A 27,480-nucleotide genomic window follows, 5' to 3' on the forward strand; every position below is an offset into this window, starting at 1 on the left:
CAAATCGGTAAGGGATTTACATTCGGCGGATTCGTTTTTCACTCAAAAGCGTTTGATGTAACGAGCTGAACGTTCCCGGAAGATGATGGTGGGCTTTGGCGTGGAATCTTACTTCAAAAACTCATACAAACAAATCGTGATAATGGTAAACGATGATAATAGTAACAAGCATTCCTAGTTTCATATCATCAAAACAAATGGATCGTTAAAAAAAAGAATCTCAGATACGGTGGCTAAAAGTCAATAGCGAATGAATCATCAGCTAATCAGTTCGCTTCAGGTTTCGATCGTTATCATCTGGATTAGTGTGGTTATTTTTAAACTTATCGCTTTCTTGAAGGCCCTAAAAGTCATGCTGAAGCTTAAATCCGATTTAATCCATCGTACAATAGAACTAATGAATAGCAAGGTTTTCGATTTGATTGATAGCGCAAAGCCTTATTACGGTGAATCATTTTCGACTATAGAACAATCATAGCTGATTGCTTGTGCTTTTGGATTAAAATGCTAGGTTGGTATATTTTATTTCTCTATTTTCAACGGAAAAAATTACCACTGGTTATCCGTGGTGTTAACAGACGTGGTCCGCCAAGGAATTTAATTTGTTACGGAAAAGATTATTACAGTAAATCGAGTTTAATCGTGATTTTGTGAACGATTCTTGATGCAAGAGTTGATACAACGGACGTATCGAACAAATGAATTTTTTTGGAAGCCCTGGATAATGCCTCAGAAGAACTAGATGTAATAAATTGGATACATAATTAGATGAACCTAAAACAATATGCAAAAATCCTCTAACAATTCTGGAACGTCAGAGAGATGCAAATAAAATGGCGCGTTGGTGATATTTTTGTTTTAAAAAAATTCTACCATGTTTCAAGTGAACACTTTATTTTGTCAGAGTGATTTTGAAAAAATTCTCATCCCCGCTCTAAGTAACTTTTATGGGATATCCCGCAGTAGAGCCGTCAACTTGCACGACTTAACAACATGTCCGTTTTGAGATCAAGACTAGAATGGACCGTCTTCTCATAGCAAGGACTGACTATCCGGTTATGTGGTACTGAATAAGTCTTGAAATAATTTATAGGCCGGGAGGACCACGTAGGACGTAGCGCCAAATAGAAGTTCTAAGTAAATGAATAAACAAATGTATTCTTTATTTATATCTATTTGTTCATTAACAGTTCATTAACAGTTTAAAGCCAAAACATTTAGGAAAACGATGTATCATTAGTTTACATATGAAAATAATCAAATGACATAAATATTTGCAATTGAAATATCTATCTATCACAAAACTACGTAGAAGTCTAATTACGGGTCTACTTTTTATGTGTATTGAAGTTTTTGCTCTGTAACTGTGGTTTGAAGCAAGTGCAAAATAACTGTTAAGTGAAAATGATAAGTGCATAGAATATTATCAATGTAAAATTAGGTTTAGGGAATTTAGCAATTGCTAAATTGAGGTCATTCATGTCATTATTTAATTAAGAAATGCAAAAGATCCATTTTATAGACGATTACCGAGGGGTAACTGCCGAGGTTTCCCGTCAATGGAGAGAAAGAGTCAAAATGATCTGAAAACCACAGCTTGTATAAAAAACCAAAGGAACACATGTCTATAATACTTTTAAAGTAAAACTTGAAACAATTATTGATTTTAATACACAAAAGTTTAATATTGAAAGGGTACGGACTATATGGACCTATATGGTAAGAGATACGGCCTATATGTACCGTTCCTTCTGTATACAAAAAAAAATCAAGGTATGTATAATGTTACTCAGAAACTTTGCTCCTAATGTAGTATTACGCTGTCCATTTCTTGTTCTCATTGTTCACTGCATCAGCAAACAGCGATCTATGATAATAACTAATTGAATGTCACTTCAAAATGGCACATGAAATTGTGATAAGTTTCCCCCCATGGACAATGGATAGATTTACGACGTCTCCTTTGAAATCGCTACAGTAGAAGGCAAATCCCTGTGGAGGGAGCAATAGCCTACAATGGATGGCGTTGGGACCGAATCCGAATGGGAAACGGTTTATGTGATTTCTGCTAAGCAGTTAATACGTTTTCCATATGATAGCCGCGTGTGTCTCCCTTGCCTCTTCTTGCATGGGAAAACCGACGATATCCAAGTCGCCCGATATCCTTTGCTACTTTTCCCACTCTATCATATGATGGAGATTGATCCGTACCATTGTTTGCGTATGTTGTGTTGAACACTTGTACACTTGTACCGATTCGCCATCTCCGGCAATCCCTACAGGGCTCCGGCAAGGCACAGCAGTAACATATGTACGGCATATTCGTTTGTCAATTTATTCCATCAGACTGATGTTTGAAATTACAATCACGTTGATGTGAAAGCAGGTTGCCTTCAAAAATACGAACAAGCAAATTCAGCAAGGGTTTTGTGATACTTGGACCGGGTGCGTAGGAAAGTTAGCTGTAAAGGAAATATTGACTGTTGGCCAAAGAAGTCTGCTAGACGAGCAGAGTGGACTCCAGTGAAATGGACAAGAATGGAGGCATGGAGAGGGTGTTCCATCGATCTTCATTGCCACAAACCCTTTCCGTTTCCATATGGCGTGTTGGGAGCACGCCCGATCCGTCGTGGCAGCAGATGAGCTATCCTGCTTGTTTGTTGTTGCAATATTGGAAAATATTTCCCCAACCTCTGTACCGACACTTTTCGGGGTAGTTCTGTACAGAGTCCGCTTGATACAATGGATATAGTCCAGATGTTGCTATTCCTGCAGTGCCAGGAAGTATGCGGTGTCATTGATGCGGATGTCTTACTTTGCATGCAACTCAATTAAGGCCAGCCAGCCTGAATGGTGCTGGGCATGCGGCAAGATATTGCGGATGTTAAAGCAATTTCATTCATGCCAGATTTACGCTAACCTCAGTTTGTCGTATAGAAATGGAAAAATTAATACAAGTTTTGTCAGATCAATCCGCTCGCTAGAGTACGCTTTAAATGGGGTCTCTTTGGAAAGTTGATTGCAAAAGCTTGACAAATACGGTGCTGGATCGATCATCGCACTGCTCAGCGAAACTGAAAGGGCTTTTCAAATTCAGTCTGTCCAATCATAATAGGTGCGTGGGTTTCCATGGCCCACTCTAGTTGGTGGAGTGCCGTAGCGCAGACTGGCACACACATGCGAATGTGACGTGTTCGTGCGGGCAAACGGGTACCAATTGGCATTGGCAATCATATGAAGCGTCGATAAAGTGCGAGAATGATAAAGAATTTTATTTATTGAGCACTATTATGCGCCCAACCGTTGCTGTACACTCCGGTCGACCGCATGCCAGGCCGTCCCGTGGCACTGCCGATGCGAATGACAGTTGGCGTACCGCGACGCAAATGACTCAACGGGATGGGAATCCCTGGCACGGGGTTGCGAGAGTCGATTCGACTGGGTCAACAATCATTGCTGCCTACTTGCTGCTCTAACCACATCACCACCACCTCCCCACCCCGCCCTCTTTTATTGGTCTGCTCAATCGGAAAGTGCAAACAGTGTCGCTTACCGAACGAATTACCGATCCAATATGGTGCCATTTCCGGAGCTTTCCTCCAATTTGTACGTGCGATGTTTGCGTGCGCACCGTGGCGCTGTGGCGTTCATTTGCGATCGAATTACCGGGATGTAAATTAACTACTACCCACCCTAGACAAACTTACCCCTCCTTCCCCCCCTCACTGAATGGTTCATTCAGTGCTTCTCACCTCCACCGACGAGCCAGACAGTTGCGGGGGAAGAATTTTGTTTAATCATCCACTTCAGTTTCTTGTCATCAGACACGTGGTCTGTGGTGGAAAGTGGCCATTCCGGTTGGTGGACATTACGCTGCCACTCTACACCACTGTCACCGTTTCCGCAAAGAATGTGGTTACATTCTGAGGGTAAGGGAGGAGGCAGAAGCCACCCTTGGTAAGAGACCACTCATCGTGTCTGGTCACAAGTTGGTGGTGATGAAGGCAGAGTTGTACCGACAGAGGTTGCTGTTGTGCAGTTGGTTGGGATACAACTGGTTCTTACCATTTTCTGGCCAGTTTAGCCAATCAGTCAGTGGAAGTGAAAGTTACGTCCAGCTGTCGTCTGACCATGCGCCCATGTGACAGGAAACCATATGGAGCGGGGCATGAGGCAGTGAATAATTCATTTCCTAAATGTAGGCAACGATTTTGACATCCGGACGAAACGGGCAATTCCGGGTGCCATTCCGTTCCGACTGCGGACGTTATTCCCCCGGGGAGAAGTAAGCTGCTGTTGTGGAGTTGTCGGTGTTGTTGGTTAGTTTACGCTCGGCAATAGTTCCTGGTTTTGTGGGTTTGGGTTCGGTTTTGGTGCCCTTTCGCCACACCGACGCCACCCGCCGTGTACGGGAGCGAGCCATGAAAATCACATCGGTTTGGTGCCACGGCCCGAAATGCGCCGGGAAATGCGATGCGAAATGGAAATAAAGCGATTATATTATGCCGAAAATTTCCCCCTTAATTGAATCGAACCGACTCGACCAACTTAATTATTAACTTTCGCCATCGCTCATCCCGCCCGGCGGCGGTGGTGGGTATATCTTGGAGCCAGCGTTGTTGCCGGCGACAGTTCGAGTGATTGAGAGCACTTAAAATCAAATTAAGCAGCTCGTCTCCGGAAGAGGCAATGTTCGCCACCGCCAAACGTGACCGGTCGTGCTTGGCAAGTGCAGTCGGGTTTTCGGGTTGTACTCTTTTGGATTCGCTAATTATCAAGCTGATTATTTCTTCTCCATCCTCTACCGCCTGCCTTTCCTGCACGATACCAAAAACGGTCTTCACGCGTGCATGTGAGAGCCGGTTCGTTTCGTTTGATTAATACTGCAAGTTAATTGGCCTTTTGAGAGTCGCTCGTTGGAGATGTGACATGTGTGTATGCGTGTGTTGGGTAGGAGGGAAAAAGTGTACAATAAGGATGGCAACAACGGTGAATAAAACAAGCGTCACTTTGTAGAGATTGTCATCGGATGTGCTAATTTGGATGATTGCTTTTAATCGAGATTGCATCGGACTGCATTACACAGACCGGGAGCATGGAGTAAAATGGATACGGTATCATCATGGCGCAATAATCTGTTTTGCTATATTTGTATAGTATGAACGGCAAATTATTAGTTTAAACAAGTTTACATATTATTTGAATACAGATTAAGCTTCACATTTTTTATATTTAAATCTTAGACAGATGAGATGTTTTTTTTTCACGACGATCAAAACGTTATGTTGAGCAGTTATTTTATTTCTTGATGTGTTCATTAATTTTAGGCTAACGCTCATGACACTCACAAAACATTGTATTTAACAGAATCCAAGCATTGCCAATTGGTTTGACATTTAATTATGCTAATATTGCAGATAATCATTTTACCTCTATGCGCCATACACACCTATAGGCGCACGCTGACTATGAAAATAATTACAATCGACTTATTGATGAATATTGTTTAACTTTTTTTCCTTTTTGGTGTGATAATTGACCGGATCCGGCATTCAAAGCTAAATTTAATCAATTTCCGATAACATTGTACACCGTAGAAAGGATCTTTAATGTGCGAGGTGTCAAACTCGATTAGTTGTTGGGTCTATTGTTAATTCAGTGTTTCAAAGGCTTCAAAAATGTGTTGTTGCGCCGTGTTATCAGTTTTGCACCTACGGATAAAGATATCTATCGCAATTTCACGCTTTACCTAATACCAGCCTGACAATTTAAGGGGATGATTCTCGTAAAGGTATATGTAGATGAAATACGATAGGAACATGAAATATGATGCCTTTTAGCAACTCAAGAATATTACCACCAGAAACAAAGAACCATAACTTGATGAAAACATTAACAAACCCTTTTGAAACCGCTTATGAAATATAGTAGAACCCCGCATAACGAGTTTAATCCTTTCCAGTGACTCACTCGTTATGCAAAAAAAAATAAAATAAAAATCATTATGTGGGAAATTATTTTCCATATAATAGGAATGAAATGCGTAATAATTAGTGCTAGAACCGGAAATGTGCTACTAGAAAGGGAACAGTTAAAAAACTGAACAAATGTCTTCATATACTAGCAATTGGTAGATCATTTGTTCATCGAAACTTTGTTTTTTACGAAAAAAAACACTCGTCAATATAACACAGACTTTGGCACAATTATTCGGCACTTCTCCTCATTTACCTTAGCAACTGTCAAAATGAAAGCAATGCTCAATGTTAACCGATTGTGTAGAGGAAGGTAGGTAATGACGGACTCGTTAAGAAAAATGGTAAAAATCTAGGGATGTATAAATGCAACGACCATACAAATGTGCATACATTATCTTACACTCATGTTTTATCAGAAAATGTGTTTTTAAGTTTCTATCGATTTTTATGGTTTTTCATGAGTCATGGTTTTTTTTCTTGCAGACTTGATATGTTCTGGTAGGATTGACATTAGATATGGGAAAGAAGGACACCACGAAGGGTAAGATGGACACTTGTAGAAAACGTTGGAAATTTAAGAGGTTTATACTATTTTAACATATCCTATTGTTTTCCATGTACTGGTCCTGGTATGTACATAAACCAATTCTAGACCAATTGAAATGACGGTTCGTTTAGCCGTGAATTTAGCAATTTTAAGCGCCTCTGGTAACATATCGTGGAATGCAGAATCTAAGGCATTTTTAAACATCGCGCACTAACAGCTGACGTTGCACCAGCTTACAGAACAACAGTCTAGAACTTTCCTTTACGAAATTACACCGCGGTAAGTCCACGGCCCCAGCATTTTGGAGGGACTTGTTAATAGTTATAGCCATTTTTTCCACTGTTTCAAAATTCAACTTTTTGATATTTGTAATCGCATACAATCTCTTATCTATTCCTGAAGGATGTCGTATCAATGCCTCTCCTTTTTATTACTTAAAGTTGTCCAAGTCGTGACAAGATATTGGATTTCGTGAAGTGCTTCACCAGCGTCGAGCGAGTAATAGCATAACGAATGGTTGCTATTTTGACTGGTGTGCCGTTTTTCGCATATTTCCATGGTTTCTCTAGTTGCTGGATGATTCATATCTTCCAAATATCTTTATTTAAGGTATTTGATTAAATCTATTCATCACCAATTGATACAATAATTAAAATAAAACAGCAAATTCGGTGTCCATCTTTCTCTAAGACAGATTTTCCGTCTTTCTCGCTTTGGTGTCAGGATGTTTAAATAACCAGAAAAAAAATATTGCCTTCATCCTCGTACTTTTGCCAGTTTTTTTTTGCTTGATTATCACGACAATTCACTCATGTAATAAAACTTCCGAAAATATAAACAATACAAGTTACAGAGCTTAAGATCCGCAGTAGTCAAATTAGATTCACAAAAATGCATACGATTGAAAAGTTGTGTTGTTCGTGGATTTAACCAATTTTGCATATATTATGCCAAAAATATTATGACACCCGCAGTGTCCGTCTTTACCTACCTTCCTCTACTAGATTTCAGATCAGCTCCCAGAAAATATATCCTGAACACGAAGGATGTTGCTAGTTTTGCGAGGTTTTGCTCGTTAAATGAAGTATTCGGGGAGTACGTAGTATTTGTTGTTACGATAACTAATCTACACAGTCGTCAACTCGCGGGACTCAATAATATGCCCGTCGTGGACTCAAGCCTCATTTGAACCACCGTAGCAATGAACTTACTATCCTACTACAAGTAATCGAAAAGCCATAGCCCAATAGTGGTAAAGGTAGATTTCTAGACCGGCAACTTTAAGATATTAGAATGCAAATCAACGAAGGGAAGTAATTCTTCTTCTTCTTCGATAGCGTTCGATCTAAACACGAAGTCATGGCGACTCTTTCCAAGGATACTACACTTAATTGGGCCGGAAGAACATTTTCAGACCCAGGAGTGTGATCCACATGAGAATATAACCAGGATTTTAACTATTAGACCATATTTGAATCACTTAGACACTCGGCTTCAGCACCATTTTTTGATCGAAAAAATTCGATAGGCGCTCACGTTCAACTAACAGTACAACTATTTCTTTCATATCCCTACATGAAGTCGATTCCCATTGAGATCAGTATTAAGTGTTGGCAAACGATCAAATTTTTATACGATAGTTCAGTTCTCTCGTGAGTGTCATGGTATACCAGTTTAAAAAAACCTCCCAGTAAAATGAACATCATAGTGGCGAAATAAGTATCAAATGATACCAATATGACAGCCGGATCGAAAAACTTGGATATGATTCATGACTAAAATAGGTCGCGTACCCGTGTTTAGTTTTGGTGCATCATTTGAAACAAATTGATTTAAAATTCCATCTCCAGAGCAACGACGCACATCAAACGTAAACATTCCGTGTGATTAACGTTTTCGTCGGAAAACAAAACTTCACACGAACATCAATCGGCGCAATTTGCTTGCGTTATTAATTGCGAAGTAAAAGGAAAAAATAAAGTAAGGAAAAATTGGAGAAAAAAACACAATTTAATGATGCATCTTCTACTCCACCAGTACTACCACCCGGTAAAAATAATAGCACTCTCTAGTGTCAACTCTGCCTTTGAACTTTATTCCCACACGACACAGCATCACGAGAAACAGAGTCAAAGGGCAAGGGAGGAAAGAACCTTTAAAGAAAATTGTCAACAGTCCCGCTGCGGGGGAAGCGATTCATACGGAGCTGCACGGTGAAACAAAAACAAACGGTGTAACGGTGACATTTCAGGTGAGAGAAAAAAAAACAACCCGCGCTAAAAACGAGTACACCCGACACATCAACAGAACGCGACCCAGCGACATCCTTGCGGCCTTTAAATGGTGCAGATACCGTAGAAAGCTTTCTTACGTGATTGCCGAGAACGAAAAGTAATGACTCTTGAATCGCACATTCTCAAGCCTTTCGCACCTTTGACGTGCGCGCCACCGTACTGTACACTAGCGTTGGGGGGAGCTAGGGTGTGAGTGTTCCTGGAAGAAAGCAGGTCGACCGAAGCGAATCGCTAAGGATCGGGTACTACTGCCCCGGATCTTGGAGGAGCTTTCAGTTTATGGGTAGAATGAAGATTCACGAGCACGAGTGCGATTCATGCTTTGTTGCTTTTCTCACCCTGGTAAGTGTGCTTCTTCATTGCAACCCATTCCGGTAATGGTGGTTAGGGAGGGGAGAGAGGTGGGTGAAAGAGAGCGGGAGACTGTGCCATTTTCATTACCTCACATCTCGCACACTGAAGCTCCCTCGTTGTGCGCGGCTTTGCATTTGCGCTCGTGAAATCGTGGGAACTCGCCCTCTCTTAAAGTTTTCCTAGAACTATCCTGTTTTGCTGGTACGGTTCGGTTTTTTGTAATTTATTTGCACGTTTTACACTTTGTGAATCGTCATCTCCTTTTCTCATTGTGTGCATCGGCTTTGGTTCCTGACTGTTTTTGCTTCTACATTGTGCAGGCTCCGTTTTTTTGTAAGGTGCTACTGCTGCTACTGCTGCTGCCCGATGTGATGGTGCGAAGTATAGATCCTGTGGGACGGCTTCTGGTACTTGATTCATTCATCCAACGGTTGTGACCGTTTCCGGAACCAAAAATAAAAAAAAATGAAACGAAGAAAAAGGTAGACTTTATATCTTTTCGTCTTACCGAAGCAACGAGCCATTTTGGAGTCACGGGAATCGAATGTGACGTTTTGGGTTTCTTTTCCTTTTTTCCTTTCGTTATCATCATTTCCTTGCAACACCTTCAGCACCTTTCGTCATTAGGGTGAAACCTTCCTCCCACTGCGTGTATGTTTTGCTTTGCTCTGCTTTACCTATCGTGACCGTAAGGATCTCCGGATCTATTCCCTGGCCTTTTGGTGTCAGAAAGTGTGCGGGTGTGTGTCTCTCTCTCTCGCCATCACAACCGAGTAGCTCCATAGAATGACGTGGAAAAGGATAAACCAACTAACTAGACCCAAATCTCATTTAGGGCACATGGTTCAGGCACATGTGAAGAAAACACAGTTCGTAGGTGTGTCTGTGAGACTGTGCGTCAACCGGTGAGAACAGGAAAAAATGAAATGCTTTTGATTTAGTTGCGGCTCTATGATTGATTGAATACGGTATGACTGACGGCATGGATGGGCAAACCCGGAACTGTGTGAAGTACGTACCAGGCAAGACGGAAATCCTTAGTGTCCTTCTATTGTGAGTGTGTGTTTCGCTACCGCATCGCAACCGAGGCATCGCAGGCGCTGTATGCTTTCGAGTTTCTAACCACGAGCGCAGTGGGCGATAGAAGCGAACATAATTTGAACGATGTTCTTATTAAAACTGTGGCCAACTTTTGCGGCCTTCACTTTTTTACTTATTTTTTCACTTTTTTTCGGTGCACAGCATCTTGCAGTTGCTCATGATAAGTAGAGTTGAGGTTTTCCGTAGATCGTAGCGGTGCAAAATATAGCAGGAAATATAAATTGGTATGTGCATTCGCACCGTGAACCGGGTAGTAGAAGGGAAACCGGAATTATGATTACGTGGTGTATTTTAGGGTGTGCATTTTAATTGTGCTTTTCGTTGAACTTGACCTGATTGGTGTGCCGGTTGGAACAATATGCACCGACTACGAGCACACTGTGTTCTACACTGCTGGCTTCACTGTTGCATCATTATTCAAGTTTATCTGCAGATTGTTGCCAAACTTTGGGTGGAATAGTTTGTGCCATCAGCTCGAGTTTGGAGCGCACAATCTGCTAGTCTTATCGATGAAAACGTACCTTGTACGTGTTTCACATTATTTTCAAACTTACAAACATTAATTGTTGGTGCACTTGAATGCATCTATTTGTATATTGTTATCTAAATTGCAATGGAGTCATTCATGCAGAAATTGTTTCTCACAACACAAGTTCGTTGAATTCATTTCACGCACGAAATGTTTATGGCAGAGTTGGAAGCAGATTTAATCATACGATACCATCCAGCTACGTGGACAACCATATTTTTGCAACTTACTAAATAATAAACTTGATTTTGAATTTTGTTAAATTTAAAGATATTTTGTTTTTTTTTAAAGAAATAATTAACTAATGCTTTACATATGACATGATATTTCTCTTCCTTTCATGGAATAAAGTCATTTTCTGAATCTTTTCCAAGCAATCTGTAATTGAAATGAATACTTTGTCAGATTCGTTCGGACTGCCAAGATAGGACGTTACGCTTCCAAAAACTTGACCTTCCAACTTATTTCAAGAGTTTAGTTATGTCCCCCTACCCAAGGTACGGCTTGTTAACTCCAACGTTTCCATTAAGGGAAATCCCTTCCGAGTTTCCATGATCGCCTGGACGATCAACGACCGGGTTCAAGTCCGTTTTTTTTTTGTACTTACTCAAACACACGGCACACAATACTGGCTAGTGAAATCGATGGGAGGGCGTGCTTTTTGTAGTAGTAGGTAAGGCTGGGTTGTTTAGGAAACTTCTCGCGGTGCTGTGCTTCTCAGGTGTGTCGTATTCGTATTCAAAGTTTGTAAGATGAGTGATGTAAGTTAAATGCGGATGATTTGATCTTTTTTCTTATAATTTCTTTTTTCTGTTTTTCACGTTCACTTTTTACTTAAAAAGAAAAACACAATATATCTTATCATAGAGTTTTCCAGGAGTTCTCCTAGACACTCTGTGGGACACTTTATTGACTCTTTTTTTTACGTGAAATGAACTTATTGTAATTTTAATTGGACTCTATAGCACGCTTGTTGGAGAAATCCAACAGAAAATTCCAAGGACCCTGTCCAAATAGGATGCCATCAGTCTGCTAAGAACTTTTTTTTTCTTTATTTTCATAGAGACTTTGAGCCATTTGGTCTCATACGCCTCTTTTAAAGAACAGTTCGTTCCACCTCGGCTCATGTCAGTTGAAACTGACCTACCGCGACGGTACTCGACGTCCAGTTGTGACGTATATACGCCAATCACATTACATGGCGACGGTATCTAAAAACGAACATACTACAAGATCATCTATGATAAAAATTACTATACTAGCGACTATTTCCCAGAGAATGCATTATATTATTACTTGTTCTCAAAATTTAAATTTCTGATGCTGATCAATTAATTTTAATTCAGTAAGTCTATTAAACCAAAAAATCTATCAGCATTTGATTGAACACATTAAATATTTTATTTTATAAAACACAATGAATTTGTTTAATATCACACCAAGGTGAAGCCTGGTAATACAAGGTACTGAAGCCGTACGGAAAACACAAATAATTCAAGACTAGGTGTAACTGTTATCGTATTTCACAGGTTGGCCCTAGCCTAAAAACTGCATACTTGTTACGAATAAAGTAAAAATTGATAAAGCTATAGTTTTATAGGTGAATATGAACTATTTTATATTTACATATATGATAACAGTACAAGTGGCTGAATGTTTATCTTAACCCAGTACTTATTCATCCCATAGCCAGTTACTGAAGTTATTTTTTTTTTTGTCCGCCATCAAGGCTAAATGAAACAGACTTAAAACTAATTAAACACTAACAAATAAACAAAATAATTCATGAAAAACTAAGCCTGACTAAACTAGTCTTGACCAAGCAAAAAAATAAAAGGAAAAAAACATAGGTAGAGCGTAGAGACTATCATATACTTAATGAAAAAAGAGAGTAAATGAAAACTAAGAAGAATAATTAAAGAGAATTAGAAGAAAAAATACGATTACGGAAAGAGTTAAGAGAGGAGTCGAAAGCAAAGAGATAGTAAAAGTGGTTAAACAACCTGAAACAGGAGAGAAGAGGATCATTGAAAGTAAGTAAGAGTATGACGTGTTTCAATTGACAGAGGATCACGAGGACGAAGAGAACGAAAGGGAACATACAGCGAGATTCTCTGATAGTGATCGTTCTAGTTTTTTTACTTCCTCTTTAATCTTTCTGTCATGTGCATAAGCGGCCATCCCCTAACCGGTATCTCGCGACGTTAGATACGGTTAGAGGAAGCCTGTTTGGAAACGTTCACTGGCGCAGTTGTTGACTCTGTTCGCTCCAACATTTACGCATTAATTCCAACAATGTGTCAAACATTGAAGTATGATTATTTCACGTCAACTTCCGCTCAACCACAGTATATTCCATACCGATTGTAAATCATTATAAACCCATTACCTTTCAAAATGTCCACTTTAAACAAGAAGTACATCTGCTGTGCTCATTAAATTACTTTATAATATGACGCATAACAACAAAATCAAACGTTAAACATGAAGTAATTGCAGTACGTTGTCCGTAGTCCGTCAGTCTTGTGATACTATTCACAGCATCAGCGAGGCATATCGGTTGGTGTCCAAAGTTTGCAGTTCCCTAGTACTTGTGCCAAAATTGTCTGATGACGGCCTTTGCAAACATCAATCGTCATATCCTCCCAGTACGGTTAACCGTGACAATTTTGGACTTTTGGAAATTCGGCTACAGTTGCATGTTGGTTTTGCTGCTAGCCAAATGAAGTGATGATTCGAAAATAACCAATTAACAAACCAATGGCATGCGTTGCGCAGCGTTGTACGCTGTGAAGTGCAGGGTGGTTTTGCTTAATAATTCATTTTCAAGAACGCAACCAATATCAACATAAACGGTGCCTCGTCGGGTGCGATGGTGCGTACGAGGCGATGGGTTGCAACCTCGCTCGCGTATCGCCCAAGTGTACGCAAACCGAAAAGCGAACAAAGGATTATTTAATTAATTTAACATGCATCTGGAAATATGTTAGCCGACCTGCCAGAGCTATGCTGAACGGTGAATAAATAACCGATCCAGGGCATTGCATTCGCCTATCATCGCCTGTTCTTCGCTCATGGAGGAGAGTTTTCCTGTTCGAAACCCTGAACGGCGAACGAAATGCACGTAAAATATAACCGGCCTGCCTGTCACTTTAGTGGCTGCAAGTATTTCATTTGTGGCGCATCGGAACGGAAGAAAGGTGTTACGGCTTGGATGGTCATAGTTTGCACTCATTATTTATGAGTACGTGACGCGAAATCGGCTGGCAGATGTAATGATAATACATGTTGAGTGAATTTCAAGCAAGAAACATCATACCTGCAATTGGATGTAATGCAGGATTCCGATGAAGTGTAATAAATCGGTAAGATATATAACAATAGCATATTGATTGCGATTTTTTTATTGGTACTGGATCTCTGGATATAATCAATGCTGGATTATATCATGAACAATGGAAACGTGTGGGTTATAAAGTTATAAAATTATAAATAATCTTACTGTAAGCTGTGTACTCAACGAATAATATTGTACCGCGCAGCAAAATATTCAGTCTCTCCAATAGGAGAGAATGTATTACAAATATCCATCAAATTACGTGTACTAGGTTTATGACAACTTGCAATTCTAAAATAAAGTACACGCTCCTTCAGTACACGTAACATACGCTTTCACGCAAGTTAATACGAAATTTTATGCAGCATTTTAGATTATTTCAGCAATAATAGATCTTGTGTTTGTTGTTTTCTCAAGACTATTTAATCGAAAATACTTCGAAGATAGTCTATGGCTACAGCTTTTCACTCTTATCCGGTGAATGATCTCCGTTCCATCCAATCGACCATTATCTGCATTGTTTTCGATGAACAGATTATTTTTATCTTCTTTTTAATATTCACTCGACTGTTACGAAGTTTAGTGTCTTGGAGTTCGTTATATACCAATTCGATTCGATCATACAGCTGGCTTTCTATGAAAGTCATCAGAGAGCGCCTTAGATGAAGGTTAGGAGAGAGCAGCTAACATTGATCGTGCCGAGGATTACCGAATTGTCCAACTGTCCCGATCGCAACAAAGGGAATGATCTTACACCACTCTTTCTCCTAAGCCCGAGATAGGCTACGATAGCTTCGACGCAATCAACAACGACGCTTAAAAAAGGCTCGTTTTATTGTTGAATAATATATTTCGGGGAAAGAAAGAGTCATGCTGATAACGTCTCAACAACTAATTTTTAGTTTGTTCTTCAGACTAAAATAATTGATATTTCATTCAAATATGACGATGCTTACGAGTGTCAGTACAACAATCATTTTTGATTTATTTATCAATTGTGTAATAATTAAAACCATTAATATTTTTATTCATAACACACAAAAAATTGTTTTTGTTGGTTATTCCATTATCAGAAAAAAGTTAAAATAATCTGAAAAAAAAGGATAATTTTACATAGTTTTTAACTATTTTCATGCTCAGTTTCAGTTTGTTGTATCAAAGCTTGAAAAGCAAAACGACGATTCTTCATAATAAGTGTACTATACGTTAACAACTCACATGAAAATACCACAAATTCTACTCTGTACATCCATCCTGCTGGTGGGCCCTTTTTGAATACTGGGCACAGGACGCCATGCTTTTTTGTTTTTAATACCCTTCTCCTGCACTGCTTTATTTAAACGGTTCTGGTTAGTAATGAACTGAATGTTGAATGTGCGGCACTCATCACACTGAAAGCATTTCCGGTACAAATTTAATTCAAACCTCCACGAAGCCATTCAGTTGCCTCGTTTGAGGGTCTTAGTTGAGCTTTTTTCCCCAACTCCCTTCTCGTTTTCCTTTTTTCATCGACAACGAATGTTTTGTTTTGAATGAAGTAGTGCTTCACAGACCGAGCAAGTACTATTTAAACTCTGCACGGAACCCTTGAACATGGAAGGCTATAGTGAAAGGCAAAATGAATGAATGAGTGAAAAAAAAGCTAGTAAACATTTTCCTCGCTTTGTGGAAAGTGAGTGGGGAGGAGAGAGAGAGAGAGAGTGCAAAAAAGAAATTGCAGCAAAAGCTAAAGATCCCAGCAATCAAACCACCCTTCTTCCACCCACTCCAGTCGCTCGACGCTTTTCTTCGTCTGAACGTTATCAGGTCAATTCGATCTGTCCGACGGCTGCTGTTGCAGACCATGTATTGGTCTGTTTTTCTTATTTGCAGATTTTATCAGAAGGAAATGAAGTGGAAAAAGTAAGCGGCAAAAGCAAGAAAAGCTAAACATCCTGTGGCGCACTCGTTTCGCTCTGTACACTGGCGATCCGAACGGTTCGGGTAAGCCATGGGTCCACGCTTTTTTACTGTGTGTTTGTGCGAGGATGGAAAAGAGGTGAGTGAATAGAATATAGAAGGGGGAACTGGGGAAAAACTGGCAGAAGAATCTCTCCAGTCCGGCGGTAATGGCGGTGAGAATGAGATAGCTCGGCTACCAGATGGACACCGTTGGAAGGAAATTGCAAAAACCAGCAGTACTCTACGGAACCGTATGGGATCGTCGAGTCTGGGGCCATTGGGTTTTATCCTTTCGCAAGGATGGTGGTTGCCTTTTTGACGCACGTACGGGACGAGTGGCTGGTTGGTAAACGCGAACGAAAAGGTGTTTTGTTTATTTTTGCTGTTGATTTTCACAACCAATGGCTTTGGTAAAGCTTTTTTTTTTCCGGGAAGCTGTAGCGCACGAACTGAGCGCATGAACAGAGGTAGAGGTACTGATGTACATCAGTTTGGCAATTGCTCGAGATCACCAATTCTCTGCTTCGTAAACGTTCTGTTGAACATTCAGGATGGGTGCAAGTGCCGAGAGAAAGGCTCAAAAGTAATTGGAAGCAATGTTGGACAACATATTGAAACAGCAACGTTTTGTTAAGCTGTTTTATAATCTATTCCGGCAGCTTCATTGGGTGGAACTTTTCACGCATAAAAACATTCGCAATTATCATTTGATTATGTGCATAGCAGGTTGGATAGCAGCACGTAGTTTGGAACGGGGCAAAACTAAAACCGCTAAAATGCATCGAATGCGAAACTGCCTTCTTTCTGTCCACGCAATTCGCCTGTCTACCGCCTAATGAAAGAAACCATAAAGCGTCTAATTTTGAAAACGCCTTTAAACGTACAAATGGCCGTAATTAGGGTTACTCGAAGTCGATACCGCAGCACCACTATCGCAGGGCGTTTGGCGACCGACTTCCTGAGCGACCGCTTTCATTGCTGCAAATTCCTTTCATGGGACTTGGTCAGCATTTGCCCCGTTGCCCGTGCGCTTCCGCTCATTTGCTGCCACTCCGCGCTCCGCTTGCTTTCTTTTAATTCCACTTTAAACGACAAATTAAGCTGTACAGAAAGAATGCTACCGATCGGGCGAAGAGAGAGAAAGAGAGTGTGCAAGCGAGCGGGGTCATAGAACGGAAGAGGGTGAAGAGCATTTCTTGTACCGGAATTTCCACTGTGTCAGCAGTGGGAAGTAATAACGTTGCAGGTATTACAGGGAAACCTGAAATTATGTGCACAGCGCACAGTCGAACCAATTCATGCTATTTTTTGTTCCTTTCCTATCCATTCATAGACATACACTTGCACATACATACGCATACAGGCCGAATGGCTGATAGGTAAGCGCTCGGTGTGCACCTTAATGTGTCTGTGTGTGTCCATGTGCCCAGGAACCCGAGAAGTAAGGGATTTAAATTAAATTCAAATATTTCCCGGCAATTAAGCACACAGCTCTCTCTCTATCTCCGTGTCCGGACCCGAAATTATCAGCATTTGTCTACGCTTTCTTTCTTTCCCCTTGTTATGCCCCTACCGTGCGGCGTGCACTTTGCCGTTCCGTTCGAAATGTGCACTCGCTGCTCGGTGTGGTGACCCTGCCTGCATAATGGGATTCCCTTTTTTCACGCCTTCCACAGGAAGCGGAGGTGTGGAAAGAAAGGAAGCACCCTTGCAGGTTGCATGTGTGTGTGTGTGTGTGTTGTGACGTTCTTACCTGGCCTTGCATTTGCGAGAGAAATTTATAGCACCCATCAACTTTGGGTACGGTATTTGGCTTTCTGTCCGGCTCTTACCGCACTGTTGTTAGGGGGAGGAAAACAAGGACGCAACAAGCAGTGCAGTAATGCGAAACAACCTGTGCAGCAGAAGCAACAGCAGGTTGCCATGACACCAACACACAAAGAGACGATTGCAATATGGTTGGCAGCACTTAAGCAAACGAGCTCTGTTTGAAGCCGTGTCCTACAGTGTCCGCCTGCTGGCAAGTGTTTCCGGGTGACCAGTTGGCCCTTGGCTCAGACATTCGGGGTTATTAGTTCGTCCAGAGTCACCGTGGCAGGAGGTTGGCAGTCAGTCGAGAGCAGCTGCAAAATTTATTGACATTGGCCGGTTGGAGCGAAGTTTTTCTATTACAAGTGCACACGGATCGAAAAACAACCCAAAACCAAAACAAAAAAACCCTGTACTTCGAACATCGAACGAAAAACCACCACCACCACCAATAGCCGAACACGATTCATTTGATTAGGTTCAGTTCGGTTAGTTTGGCTTAATCTTGCTGGGCTGTGGATGTGCATAATGTACGTGCCAGACGGTGTTGGCAGTGCGAATTAATCTGTGACTGTTCGCCGTGTGAAGTTGTCTGCCTGCGGTTAAGTACACACTCTGCTCAAGTAGTGTGTCCGGAGTAGAAGGAAGGAAGACACACAGTGAAACACTCTCCGGGGAGTTCGCCGGGACGCTGGACGCGAGGAAAAAACAAGGACCCCCAAACAGTGAGAAACACAATGGTAAAAGTGAGTGCTTTTTTTCTTTCTTTATTAGAACTTATTTCTCCCATAATACGTACAACTGTGTCTGAGTCTGAGGTTATCCTGTGTGTCTGTGTTGTGTGGGTGTGTGCGGTGGGATATCTTCATCTCGCCGTCGGTCGGGTATGGCTTTAGCTTTTCTTCACCCTTTCAAGTGTTTTCATCAAGCAAAGTTTATCAGGCTTCTTAGAGCATGAATTAATCAATTGCTCTTCCCACTGCGCAGTTCGCTACGTGTTTGGATCTGTGTGTGTGTCGACATGTGTGTATCTGTGGCCGTATGTGTGCGCGCTCCATCTAGCCTGTAGGTGTGCTTTCATAGCGCTTTTTTTTTCTTGCACACCGCTAAAGATGCCTTTCTTTCGCTGCATTCATTTCTGTTTGCAAGAATCTCCAGCCTGCCCCGCCCCCACTTGGTTATTCATTTGTTTGTGATGAGTTCAAACCGAACGAATGTGGGCGCGACGCCCAGGAGTGAAAAATAAACTTTTGCAAAAGTTTCGTACCCGGGCAAATCGTCGAGATCGTCTTGCAAATGGACGAAGGAGGGCATATCCGTGGGTAATCTGTTTTTTTGTCTCAGTCTCTCCGTCTTCTCCCGAAGGAAAAGACCGGTCTGAGCTTTGCAAACCATAAAACATGGGAACGGCAACAGGCTGCCGGTGGTCGAGGCCATCGGGTGGAGGGATCAGAAAAATATTTTTGCCAGTTTGAGCCACCACCGAGTGACAGGAGTGCATCCGGGACCTGGCACCAGCAAGGAGTGGTAGCGCGGGATAAACACTTCTACGGTGCTGCAGATCGGTGCAGCACGTGCGAAAAGCTGCTTCATCAGGAGACCGAAGGAATGCGACCTATTTTCCAGCGCCACCTTGGATGCCACGGACAATGAATGCACGTGAAGCAATGGCCGACCGCGGAAAGAGCACCCTCTCAGCAGCTCGAACGGGGTGCGATCGGGGCAATCTTTTGAAGCTTCCGAGTGTTGAGAGTTGGCAGCGAGCTGGGATTTCTTTTTTGTGCACTTTCCAGAAGGGCTAACGCGGGTAGGTGCACGCAAGGGGAGAACTTTTCCAAACCGAGCCCCATCGGTGCGCCCGCACCGCCTTTGCTTTGAACGATGTCGACGCAGCTTGCTAGGATGTTGTAGAGCGAATGTTTTGGCGAATTGCATTGCTACAACTTGAATTCCGACGGGACTTTAACGTAACGGATACGGGGCTATTCCACTCGGGAACTGAATTGCATTACATCCTCCCGACAAAGGTGGAAAATGCATTTTGCAAAATAAAACAACAGAATATTCGACCAGATTTATTATTTAACGGTTTTCGTTTCATTAAAGACACAACGGTGTGTTTTAATTTTGAGTTATTCGAACAAAAACTAGGAATTCAATTTCATTTAACATCTGTGTTGATCACAAAATTCAAAATCTCCTCTAGAAGACTCTATAACGCACATTGGATCAGAGAATAGATTTTAGTATTTATAGGGCTACAAAAAGCCAAATTGTTAGTAATTGATTGTGCGATTTCCTTCAATTATGGTGTTTATGTTACTGTCACACCTTTCACCCAAACAAAATGGTTATGCCAACACACCACCAATGCCAATTAACGATACCATAACACAATAACGATAAACATGTCAGACAAACATTAACAATAACGCGTCGATTTCCATTAGCTCAATGTCACTAAGCAGTTACCAATAATGTTACCTAGCCAGGCAAAAGAGCAAATTAGGTTGACATTCGTTTCAGGGAAAGCAGGTTTTTCATGTCACAAAAATCCGTGCCCTGCGAGGTGTAATTATGAGCAAAATTATGCCTCCCAAACAGCAGGCACACTCAGCTGGATAGGGCTCGGCATTGTAATCGATGTGAAGATATGAATTGTTCTAATATGTTACCGTCTCATTATTGCAGCTATTCAGTCTCCTTCTCGCTGGCGGTGTCCTGCTGGGCGTTACGCTGGCAAACGAAACTAATAAGCTTCAGTCCCAGCGTTCCGTTCAATCGGAGCAATTGCTGAGAAACAAGCGTGGTCTGCTATCCGCACTCTTTGGCGCTGGAACGGAGCAGACCACGGTACAGCCAGCGGAAGTGCTGCCGATCTATGGCGATCCAGCAAAACCTCCGCTCCATATGCTGTACGGACATTCAACGGGGCTGCATGGTGGACCTGCTTACCCACCTTATCCGGTGATGTTCCTGCCAGGGCCACCACCGGCCGTCGGTGAGCAAAATCCGTACCTTCCTATGCTGGCCTACGGTGGTGTTGCTTCTGCTCCACTGCAACCTGTAACCGGAGACACTAATCATCTTGCAACGCTCGTTGGTTGGTCCGAACCGACAGCATTTCCACCACTGGCACCTTCCACGGAAGCTCCGATTATCGCTGCCCCAGTAACAGTGGATCCAAAGCAGCAGCAAACCACACCAGTCGATCAAAGTTTGGCCAAGTCTGCCTATCTGATGAAATTGAACCTATCACCGGAGGACGAGCGCGAATTGAAGCGATTAGCCAAGCTGCTCGGAGTGACCGATTTCGAGCATCTGCCACCGTTCGAAGATGTCAAAGCGCTCCTTGGCACATCCACGTCAGCCGAAACCATCAAAGCAATCAAAGAGTACGCCTCCACGCCGGACGGGCTGGATCTTATCAAGGACTATGTGATGAGCTACCAGCCAGCCAAACGCATCAGCCTCGGCAAGGAACCGTACGAGGGAAACGAGGTCGCACCGGAAGCATCGGATTCTGCTAAGCCAACGGACGGCGCGGGCTCGTCACTGGGAAGCGGGTTTTTAGCTCAACTGCGCCGACTGAAATCGTTGCTTACATTTGGCTACTTTGATAGTAACAATGAAACGCCAGCAGAGGCGCCGGTAGAAGACGTTACGCCTGAAGTTCTCAGCGAGGCACCCTTCACACCGAACGAGTTTCCTGGCTTCGAGGTACGCGATGTGCGTGGGTCCGCTACGCCTGTTCCCGTTGCGCATTACTTGATACCGGTGCGTACATTGCCCCGGCACTCTTCTCCCACCGAGTTGAAATATGCATCGGCGCTGCCGTTCCCTTACGCCGTCCATTATCCATCAGTAGTGCCACAACTTCAGGACTCGAACCCGTTCGCCATGCGTACAGAGGTGGAAAGCTTTCAGTACGTTCCCGAAGCGACCAATCCTCAGCTGTTGGTAAGCCAGCCTAGTGCAGCGAGCGTTACCGTGCCGACCGATGCTTCGCTTCCCAAACGTGTCGCACCGCCAACACTGGCCACCGGAGAGGTGCATTCCTTTGAACGGGCGGATATTGAACAACCGGTCCGTACCACCACACCAGCCGAAGGGCAACAGCAGTCTGAGCAAACTTTGAACACTGTTACTAACACCGTTGTAGAGCCAAATGTAACACCGACCCTGAACAATGTCGATGAGCTGGCGCAAGAAACAACTGATTTCATCCTGAACGTCCTGGATACCGAGCTTACCACGTAATACGATACCGGGGGTTGACGGTGTCAACGATTGATGCATGTTTGCAGTTGGGAGATTTATTGCATACTTGTCACACTATTTAAAAGTCTAAAAGGTACCGTAGCTACATTATTGCATCTGTATAAACGAACTCATGAACATGGACTCTCTGTTAGGAGGTGTGTCAATTCTTCAATCGAATTATTGATTCCGTCCCACCATTAATTATTCGTGCACTGTATGATTTTCTATTAATAATTATTCTTTGGCGGCAAATCTGTGCGGAATGGATTGTATACTTATTAAAACAATTATTTAACTAAATCTATGGAATAAAAATATATACTTAAAAAATATCCTCGATTTTGGTTTAAATTTACAAATGGTCTTAGTTTTATTTATTTATTTATTTGTTTATGTTTCTACCATTTTTTATTTTGGGCTATCGTCAATTGATGGCTTAATTATGGTTGAGACAGAACTCAACTGACAACGATTGAGATGTATAAGTGTACATAGAATTTAATAATCGTATAACGAGTTTAATTCGTTATGGTGTAAATACATATTTTCTGTCGGTCAGTTCACATCCAGAGGCATTCTTAGAAGTTTTACAAAAAATCGATGTCAGTGTTAATTTTTCGATTAAAATACATCGGATTCTATTGTGGAAGAAGTTATCAACGCAATTATAACAGTGCGTTATCATATTGTGCTCTGAATTTCATTAAAATACGTATTTAATTCTGTCCGGAATCCGAAGCAAGATTATTTATCTTGTTAAAAAATCCACACAGACGAAGTAAATTGTGATCAATTGCATAAACATATTTTTTAGACAGTGATAATAATAAGAAAACAACGATTTTTGAAGGTGTGCATGCGTCGTTATGTCGGACTTTAAGAACTCCTGCATTCAGAATTGGGTGTTCGGAACATAAAATAGGTTTAAAACTAAAAAAGTGTAGTGTGAATGTGAATGTGAAGATTATAAACGAAATTTTAAAACTTTTCGGACTTCGAATCAAAATTTCCGTAATTTGAAACCTAAACTCAAAACTGTCCGGAATATGATTCAAAATGTCGTTTCAATTTTAGGATTTTTTGCAATGTGTCTTGTAACATTGTTGAAAATGTTTATTAATAAAATCTTTATTATTATATTATTATACGTTTTTTATTGAAGTCGCTTACTTTTGACTATGAAAATGTAAAGGTCGCCACATCTCCGTGTTGTGCGAGCATTATTCTCACCAACTCAAATGTACCTTACGCTATAGATTGCGCTCTCCCCTTTTTCTATTCGTTGCTTGGGTGAACTTTACCTTCTTTCTCTAATTCTTGAATTTGGTGCAATGTACTTGAAATGATCCTAGGAACCATGCTCAGAAAACCATAAGCATCCATTCAACGAAATACCAAACGTGGTTAAATAAGAAATACTACAAAAAATAAAATTAAAAAATTTAAATACGTTTTTAATGCACTAACATCAAAATTAAATTTTCGAAAAAATGTATTTTAATTTTTTTTATTTTTTTTCCTCAAATGTACAAAATTTGCTTAAGTAAGTTGAGTTATACAGAGGATTGATTGATCGATTAAATTATAATTAGTAAGGAAATATAAAATGTCAAAAATGCCTTAAGTATCCTTAATTTGAAGCAATACTGTATGTACAACGACTTTTGTACATACAGCGCATACCGGAAGATATTTGAAAATACGGGAGAGATATTTAAAAACTTAATTAATTATATATCTACTAAGTTGTGTGAAATGTTATTTCACATCTTTACATTTTTCACATATTTCAACTGCCTGTATTCACTTCGGGACTTGAACCCATGACGGGCATGTTGTTACGTCGTACGAGTTGACGACTGTACCACCAGACCGGCGATAGTAGTCTCACAAAGACACTACGATTTATTTTATTTTATAATAAATTTAAAATCGTCCAAAAACAAAAATAGTGCGAAACGCTGTTTGTCCTTCACTCAAGCCAGAATTCCAGCAAAATAAGTACCTGCTGCCGCACGTCACTGGTAAACAAAAAACGGTCAAAATGATAGCACGATGAAAACAGTAGGCTTGGCCTTTACAATAAATAAGATCGAAGCTTTCTTTTGGTTCCAATTATTAAACAGTGGATTAAAACAATTGTTTTTTTTACAAAAAATTAAATTGTTTGAAGAAATATGGTAAATGTACCTATAGTGGTGGTATTCCACTAAAATGCGGTACATACGGCAAATTTAAAGTAATTAAGTTATTTATGTTAGTGTGAAATGTTCTTTAGCCTTTTACAAAGAGTTTTAAAGATAAATGGGACCGTTCCGTTCCTTAGTGAAATCCATTATTTTGTGAAATGTGTCAACATTTTTCCAAAATCCTTAGGATTTCATAACAAAACTCATATTTCTGTTAACGTTCTAAATCAGGGGTCTCCAAACTACGGCTGGCGGGCCGCATGGGGCCCTCGAGAGTCTTGCCTTGACCGACAACGATTGTTGAGCCACAAGAAAAATAATTTACCAAAAAAGGCCAAAACTCGCATATTCAACTGAGTAAAAAATCGGCATCGAATCAAGCACACTCTTCGTGGGTTGGGTAGACTACAGTCGTTATACCGTTTTGTAGTCAATATTTTCATCACTCAAATTTACACATTTGTTACGATCAAATTATGTAAGAAATCAATATTATGGATGTGATTCTTACTATTCATATTAAGGTAGCTTTAAAATAAGTTTCATTGATGTTATACACTGTTTTCGAGGTATTTTTGTTTACCACCTCTATATGAACACAATAGTGCCGATTATGTGACTCAACTGCTTGAGAAAAAGTATCAAAAATGCTCATTTTCTATTATGATCCGTGTTAAAGAACTCGATTTGTCTCTGGTTTGATACATCGAACTGACCGAAGGTCATTAGCATTACCTGACTCAAACGGAGACTGTTTTTTTGTCCAACAGCTTTCCGTCAGGTTAAAGCTACGGAAAGCGTTTTGTTTTATGGTTTAACTACTAAATTCATATTTTTAAACCACACGAATTGAATGTAATTACATTCAAAAGGGATTTTTTTGTAATTATTCACTGGAAAAAGGATAAGAATAACAAAATTAACAGAAATTAGAAAATCATACCACAAGCGCTACTTTTCATGACATTGCTAAACACATTTAAAGAACAATAATATGCCACACGTAGAAATAATTATAAATTGGTACGATAGTTCCTGCGTTTCGCGTTGCAGTTTGTTTTAACAAACATAGCCATTTCAGATCAATTTGGTAGCAATGTCTCGAGTGAACGAAAGAAGTCTCCAACAAGCTTGTATAATACCGATTTCGTTTCAGTTCGTGTAGCGCGGTTTTGTTTGATACTTTTCCGTTTGAATCAGATAATCGACACTAATACGACGACTATAGGAACCATAAAACCACTATAGGTACAACGAAACAGTCACAAAAATAAGTATTTTTTCGTAAATTTAATGTGTTTCATGGCAAAAACGGTTGTGATTGCGAAGATAAAACACATTCTAATAGCTATGTGTTAAAAATTCAGAAATTGTCCTTCCTGACACTTTAAATCCATTAAAACACATCTGTACCACTACAAATTGCACCACTTTTGGTACATTTACCCTAACTACTATAATGCTTTACGAACAAATAATGCAATATCAAACTGATTGATAACTGATTCCTTAATTTAGAAAAGGCAAATAGTGTGTAATCATCTCACTCGTTAAGTGTAGGAGTAATACGGCGAATGTTACTCGTAGGCAAACACGGGGAAAAAATCGAGCAGTATAATTAAACGAGTGTTAATTTGTATCGCATACGCTCTTGACAGTCGTTTGTTTAACGACGACATAGGACATTAAAATTAATAAATAAACTCAATGCGTTCGCGATGCCAAATTCTAGCAATTTTTAACGACTCTGGTTAATTTTTAACGGCTGTTAATTTTAAACCATTTCTTTTGCGATGTTGAGAAATGTAATCATAATCCGACTGTCCATATAGATGCGGTAAGCGCTATATGTAGATATTTTGGATTGTATGAAAAGTGTAATAATTGGTTCAAATTACCCAAATATTTTGATGTTCACGGTTTCGTTAGCATAATTATTGAACTATTATAGTTTTATATTAGTTTTTATGTATTTTAGTTTTCGTTTTATATTTTAGTGTTAAAGTCAATAACTTGTTGAAAATGATAAATTCCATTATTTCGTACAAGTCACTTTCTCAATGAGCCACAGCTTTGATCTAATGATGTCTTCTGCCAAATACATGTCCTGCCAAGTGCTAGGAAAAGAATCATTTCATTTTCCAGTAGATCCAAACAAACTTTCAAGAAACACTCATCTACCACACACTTGTGTAACTTGCAATTATACGACACTTCTCCTCCTGCTATCGTACGATTCATGGTATCGAAACTTTCATCTACTTGAACGATAATCAATACAAGTATTTATAGAACGCAATTGAAATTGCTCTTTTTGCGGACTTTTACTCGTCAAGAAAGGTATTGGTTGAGCATTTTGATAAGCTTGTCATGCAAAAAACTCGGAATAAGGGCTTCCACTGTAAAACAAATTGCATCTAATGGATTCTAAAGGATGTAGTTATCTCGCAGCTAAGAATATATTTAACGTATAAAAGCTATTTAGACACTTTTCCATAAATCTTTAAGCTTCAAACCGCAACTTGTTTGCATTTGTTTGCTCTTTACATACATTGTATATATACTCTACATTTTTTATATGGATGTTTAGCTTTATTTAATATCAATCTATTAAATCATTATACTGCTACTGCAACTATACACTTTGCTTAAATCAGTAAAATTTGACACCTACATCAAGCTTGAAGTGGCTAGGTAGTCAAATTGTATGCCAAATTGCACATAAAATAAATACACCTCAATACATCCATTTTCAACAAACATGAGTCGTCTATACATGTGCTGAGATTGTCTTAACTCGGTATTTATAAATCACTTTATGATGACTTCATTCTATCTGGGTATAAGTTCATTTTCATTAAAAATAACTTCCAAGCAGAGCAAAATTTTAACGATATGTACACCGATTCTTTACGAAATTAGAATTGTAGAGAATTCACTCTAATTTTGTACTAAAAACAGTTGAAAAATTATAACAAATCTTGATTTATCTAACTTCAGGCTTTGAGCGAATGGTTTGGAGTGGCACAGCGTCTTTGTGTCCCATGTTAAACCCCTTTAATTCTTGGAATTTTGGCAAATAAGAGTGATTAGGAGCTACTTAGCTATATATAAACTTTTTCACATGAAAATTCAACT

The 27,480-nt window shown here is 40.3% G+C and overlaps 1 protein-coding gene across 1 annotated transcript; it reads left to right on the forward strand.

The window, feature by feature from the left end:
• Positions 1-17,661: 17,661 nt before the first annotated feature.
• On the forward strand, positions 17,662-22,294 carry LOC121591901. Its single transcript, XM_041912964.1, has 2 exons — positions 17,662-18,636; positions 20,582-22,294. The coding sequence occupies exons 1-2, from the start codon at positions 18,628-18,630 to the stop codon at positions 22,148-22,150; spliced, it is 1,578 nt and encodes a 525-aa protein (XP_041768898.1). The 5' UTR covers positions 17,662-18,627; the 3' UTR covers positions 22,151-22,294.
• The last annotated feature ends 5,186 nt before the right edge of the window (positions 22,295-27,480 follow it).

The sequence above is a fragment of the Anopheles merus genome, chromosome 2L (genome assembly GCF_017562075.2).
Source record: "Anopheles merus strain MAF chromosome 2L, AmerM5.1, whole genome shotgun sequence".
NCBI lineage: Eukaryota > Metazoa > Arthropoda > Insecta > Diptera > Culicidae > Anopheles > Anopheles merus.